Here is a 6,000-nt window from a genome sequence, read left to right on the forward strand (position 1 = left end):
TGCCGTTATCGATGACAAATCCGCGGGATTGTTGTAATCTTGAGGCGCGCCTTGCGGAGATCAAGCACTGGATGTCACTCAATTTCCTCCGTCTTAACCCAGATAAAACTGAGATGTTGATAATTGGCCCAGCTCGTTATCACCACTTATTTAAGGAAACCACTATAACTATGGATAACTGTACTATCACTCAGAGGAACACTGTAACTAATCTCGGAGTATTATTTGACCAAACGCTCTCCTTTCAAAAGCATATTAAGAACATAACTAGAATTGTGTTTTTTCACCTCCGTAATATAGCTAAGATTCATCCAATTCAAAGTCAAAGTCAAAGTCAGCTTTATTGTCAATTTCTCCACATGCCAAAGACACACAAAGAAACCGAAATTCCGTTCCCCCCTATCCCACGGTGACAAGACATGGCTCACAACAGACAAACAAGTAAACAAGTACAACAAAAGCGTGCTGAATAAATAATGAATAAATAACACAACAATAAATAAATAAATAAATAAGAGGAGCAGAAAAAAAGGAGCAAGTGCACGTACAGCAGACATTCCCGAAAATAGCGCAACAGTGCCGCACACTACGCAGAAGGGGGTAGCGAGTTCAGGGCCCTAACAGCCTGGAGAAAGAAGCTGTTGGCGAGTCTGGTGGTGCGGGAGCGCAGGCTCCTGTACCTCTTCCCAGAGGGCAGAAGGTTAAACAAAGAGTGAGCCGGGTGACTCACATCTCTGGCAATCGAGGTTGCCTTCCGGGCGAGATGGGGGGTGTAAATGTCCTTCAGGGAGGGGAGCGAAGCACCAATAATCTTACTAGCCGTATTCACTATGCGCTGCAGGGCCTTCAAGTTCTGTTCAGTGCAGTTACCACCCCAGACAGCGATGCAACTGGTGAGGACGCTCTCAATGGTGCCACGGTAGAATGTAGACAGGACTGCCTGAGGAGCACATGCACGCCTGAGCTTCCGCAGGAAGTACAGGCGGCGCTGAGCTTTCTTTGCCAGTGACGAGGTGTTTACGGACCAGGAGAGGTCCTCACTGATGTGCACCCCCAGGAACTTGGTCCAGCTCACCCTCTCCACCACAGCACCGTCGATGATCAGCGGCAGGTGTGTTGTGTGACCCTTCCGGAAGTCAATAATGATTTCCTTGGTCTTATTGACGTTCAGCAGGAGGTTGTTGTCCCTGCACCACGTGGTCAGAAGGTCAACTTCCGACCTGTACCGAGTCTCGTCGCCCTTACTGATGAGACCCACCAGAGTCGTGTCGTCAGCAAACTTCACTATGCGGTTCTATTCTCTCGACCGGTGATGCAGAAACTATTATACATGCGTTTATTACATCGCGCCTGGACTACTGTAACGCATTATTCTCTGGTCTTCCTAAGTCCAGTATTAAAATTCTACAGTTACTACAAAATGCTGCTGCAAGGCTGCTCTCACGGACAAGAAAATTTGATCACATTACCCCAATATTAGCCAACTTGCATTGTCTCCCAGTCCATTTAAGATGTTGAAGTTAAAGTTTATTTTTGAACATGAAATCAACCAAACACAAAATCATTTTTTTCATTTTCACATAATTTCATGTTATGTCAAGAAGACAAATAAATCAACATGTTCAAAAAAGGAGAAGGAAGAAGCTAATGCTTTATTCCTACCCCTTTTATACATCATAATTCTTAACATGGTTGCTGTTTAGTTTTTTTCGAGGTACAGAAACTTGATTTATCGGAGGAAGATAATTTTGGAAATGAAAAACAGTTTATACAAGAATATTCTGGAAAGAAAAATAAATAAATAAATATATGGACTATATAGCTGAAAACAGACAAGCAAAAGATTTCAATTACTATAGTTTTCTAGTGTATGTGTGACTTCAAGGTTCTCCTATTAACCTAGAAATCATTGCATGGCTTAGTGCAAAACTGGGCAAATTACGGCCCGCGGGCCACATCCGGCCCTTTGTGCGTGTCCCTGTCCGGCCCGCATGAGGCCAATCGTAATTTAAAAAAAAAAAAATCTGTGTCGTGCGTACAATACAACTGTTTCGCTTTTATTTTGAAAGGCGTCGCACTTCCGTGTAGCGTACGTGTATGTGAGCTGTGCGTGAAGGTGAACAGTGCGAAGTAATGCTGCCCGAGAAACGTGTGCTGACCCTCAGAAAAGAAAAGTTGACAAGGAGCGCCGTGTTTTCAACAAGACATGGACTGCCAAGCCTGATTTGTGGTACACAGGTCGCTGTGTTTAAAGAATATAATTTGAGTCGCCACTACACGACCAAGCATGAGAAAAAATACATCTGTCTGATAAACAGGGCGCATCAGAGGCTGATGCATTGCTAGCAAAACTGCAAGCCCAATAAGGACTTTTTATCAAACTTCACACCCAGAGATGGAGCGGCTTTGTCATTTGAGGAAAAGTTAAAGAAGTTAAGGATAAATTGTACTGATTAATAATTGTTTTTTTATTTGACCTTTACACCACAATTTCACAATATAAATATAAACAGAATAATTGTATTATTTTAATTACCAGTACCAACTATTTAGAATAAATAATTTAGTGCATTTTACAATGGAAGAAAATTGAGCAGGTTTAAGTTATCGTAGGTGTGGCCCTCTGACACAACTCAGGTTTTTCATGTGGCCCCTTGTAAAAATTAATTGCCCACCCCTGGTTAGCGCCTTCATATCTCGTCGACTTAGTTGTTCCTTATGTTCCGTCCCGTAACCTCCGCTCGCAAAACGCTAGTCTTTTAGTGACCCCGAGGGCCCAAAAAATGTCTGCAGGGTCTAGAGCATTTTCTATTCGGGCTCCAGAGCTTTGGAATGCCCTACCAATGGATATTAGAACTGCTACCACAATAGAAACATTTAAGACACGTTAAAAGACACACTTTTTATGATATGGCCTTTAATTAACCTGTGGTAGCCGATTCAGCTGGAGTTTGTGTTTTCGCACCCACAGATGTTCAATAGGGTTTAGGTCTGGGGACATGCTTGGCCAGTCCATCACCTTCACCCTCAGCTTCTTTAGGAAGGCAGTGGTCGTCTTGGAGGTGTGTTTGGGGTCGTTATCGTGTTGGAATATTGCTCCGCGGCCCAGTTTACGGAGGGAGGGGATCATGCTCTGCTTCAGTATTCCACAGTACATGTTGGCATTCATTATTCCCTCAATGAACTGTAGCTCCCCAGTGCCAACAACACTCATACAGTCGCAGACCATGACACTCCCACCACCATGCTTGACTGTAGGCAAGACACACTGGTCTTTGTACTCTTCACCCGGTTGCCGCCACACACGCTGGACAGCATCTGAACCAAATATGTTTATCTTGGTCTCATCAGACCACAGGACATGGTTCCAGTAACCCATATCCTTAGTCTGCTAAACCCTATTGAACATCTGTGGGGCATCCTCAAATGGAAGGTGGAAGAGCGCAAGGTCTCCAACATCCACCAGCTCCGTGATGTCATCATGGAAGAGTGGAAGGGGGTAGCTTCATTTACACCAGGGGTCACCAACACGGTGCCCGCGGGCACCAGGTCGCCCGTGAGGACCGCATGAGTCGCCCGCAGGATTGTTCTAAAATTAGCTCAAATCGCGGCACTTGTCAGTGAGATGCATCTATTTATTTTACAGTCAAACCTCGGTTTTCGAACGTCCTGGTTCTCGAACAAATCGGATTTCAAACAAAAAATTCAAGATTTTGTAGCTTCAGTTGTCGAACAAAATTCGGAGGTCGAACCTCGCGAGATGAGCCGGGAGGACCCGAGAAAACCCGACCTCGCGGCCCGGATGCCGACTGACTGTTGTTATTGTATTTTCGTTACTTTGACGATTGTATTAACCCCTAATCATGCCTCCAAAGAAAGCAAGTGGGAGCAGTAAAGTCATCCTTAAACACAAAGACGCTCTTAAAGCAATGCGACAGTGAGCGCCCGGCGCACTGCGGTTGCGCGATCGAACCAAATTAATCTCCCTGCGCACTGAGGTCCACTTACATTTTGGAAAGTACATCAGGACTTTAAAAATATTTTTTAAATTTTAGCGACGGCTCTGTCGCAATAATGCGACCAGCGCGGTGCAGTTGCACGGTCAGCGACGTGCTACTGTTGCGCGTTCGGCGGTGCGCTGCAGTTGGGCGATCGGGCCTAATTAAGCTCCCTGCGCACTGAGGTCCACTTACATTTTTGAAAGTACATCAGGACTTTAAAAATATTTTCTAAATTACAGCGACGGCTCTGTCACAATAATGCGACCAGCGTGGTGCAGTTGCGCGGTGGGCGACGCGCTACGGTTGCACGTTCGGCGGTGAGCTGCAGTTGCGCGATCGGACAAATATGCGCAAATGAAAAATAATGCTTAAAAAAGGCGGGGTGTTTTGTCTTGAAACGGATAAAAAAAATTCCCATTTTTTGTAATGGGAAAAATAGATTCGGAATTCGACCGATTCGCTTCTCGAACCACCTTCTGGAACGGATTGTGGTCAAAAACCAAGGTTTGACTGTATTTTTGCTATTCTTGTTAAAATCACACTTACATATGAACTGGAAATGACAATAATAACACATAGTGAAAGCCAAATTGAGCAAATTTGCTATTTCAGAAGTGCGTGTCAAACTGGTAGCCCTTTGCCTTAATCAGTACCCAGGAAGTAGCTCTCGGTTTAAGAAAGGTTGGTGACCCCTGATTTACACTATGTTTAGTGGGTTTTATTTTAAAGTTTAAGAGAAGAAAACCACTCCGGTTTCCTTCCGCATTCCTAAAACATGCTTGGTAGCCCGATTGAGAACTCCAACTTGCCCACAGGTGTGAGTGTGAGTACGGAAGGTTGTTCGTCTCTTTGTGCCCTGCGATTGGCTGGCAACCAGTTCAGGCTGTTCCCCGCCTACTGCTCGATGACGGCTGTGATAGGCTCCAGCACACCTGCGACCCTCGTGGGGACAAGCGGTACAGATAATGAATGAACCGCCCTTCAAAACCATTCATTGACTCCAGAATGACCGTTCACAAAATATTTTACAAAACAAACAATTCAGTTCACATTCGTTCAAACTATGAATGATTTCATAAACTTGTGTTCATTAAACGCGTTCAGGTACAAGACTGGGCATCCCTAAAAGATTTTCAGTACATTTATTGACAATTTAACTGTAGCAACATGTCTTGTAATAAGATTTACTCTTTCGCAGGAAAAATTACAGGATTACCATAGAGCGTCGAGCACACAGTGAAGAGTCTGCCATTGGGAAGCACCGTCAATTACGGGAGGACTCCATCAGATCAAACTTGTCAACTGCTTAGTCACCGGCAGCCCCAAAACCTTTCTCGCAAACTTACAACTCTTTGGAGAGAGATCATCATTGCTGTCAGTGAGGAAATGCTTTTAGAAATTAAATTTTGTGTTTTTAACTTTTCAATGTTTCAAATGTTTCACTTAAAATGTATTATAACTCAGGACAACTGTAACTGTCTTAAAGCACCACTTGGATTTTTTTTTCACAGGTAAAGATTTGTGTCCATTTTATTCTGGAAAATTTCAATAAACATTTTTTGTAATGTATACACAGTATACAAAAGGTAGTTATGGCTGCAAATAATTGATCACATACTGTATATACAGGGTGCCCGAAAAAGATGTATACACCTTTTAGCAGTTTTTTTTTTTTTTTTTTTAGATTAAACCCATCGATCCAAATGATGGCAGCCAGACTAAACTTTGAAGAAAGGAAATTCATACTAAAATGTTACTGGCAGCATGAAAACACAGTAGAAATGCAAAGACAATTTAGGAGGATGTTTCAAAGAGAACCACCAACACGAGTTACCATCACTCAAATTAGAGATAAATTCGAAGCTGATGGAACTGTTCAAAACGTCTCCAAAAAGCATTCCGGAAGACCACGTACATCGACAAGTCCTACAAAGGAAGAAAGACCTTGAAACGTTTCAGCGAAGTCTAAGAAAGTCTGTGGCTTGCTTCAAACTTATCT

General features: G+C 43.4%; 1 protein-coding gene across 2 annotated transcripts in view; it reads left to right on the forward strand.

The window, feature by feature from the left end:
• Window positions 1-5,590, forward strand: part of npr3 (natriuretic peptide receptor 3) — an 88,585-nt gene extending 82,995 nt beyond the window's left edge. For both annotated transcript variants that reach the window (XM_068650195.1, XM_049716446.2), the window contains one exon: window positions 5,200-5,590. Coding sequence is in view for 1 of the 2 variants with exons in the window: in XM_049716446.2 (XP_049572403.1) it covers window positions 5,200-5,311 (112 nt within the window). In the remaining variant the exon portion in view is untranslated. The remainder of the gene's footprint in view (window positions 1-5,199) is intronic.
• Window positions 5,591-6,000: the final 410 nt, after the last annotated feature.

Source organism: Syngnathus scovelli, chromosome 3 (assembly GCF_024217435.2).
Source record: "Syngnathus scovelli strain Florida chromosome 3, RoL_Ssco_1.2, whole genome shotgun sequence".
In the NCBI taxonomy this organism is placed as follows: domain Eukaryota; kingdom Metazoa; phylum Chordata; class Actinopteri; order Syngnathiformes; family Syngnathidae; genus Syngnathus; species Syngnathus scovelli.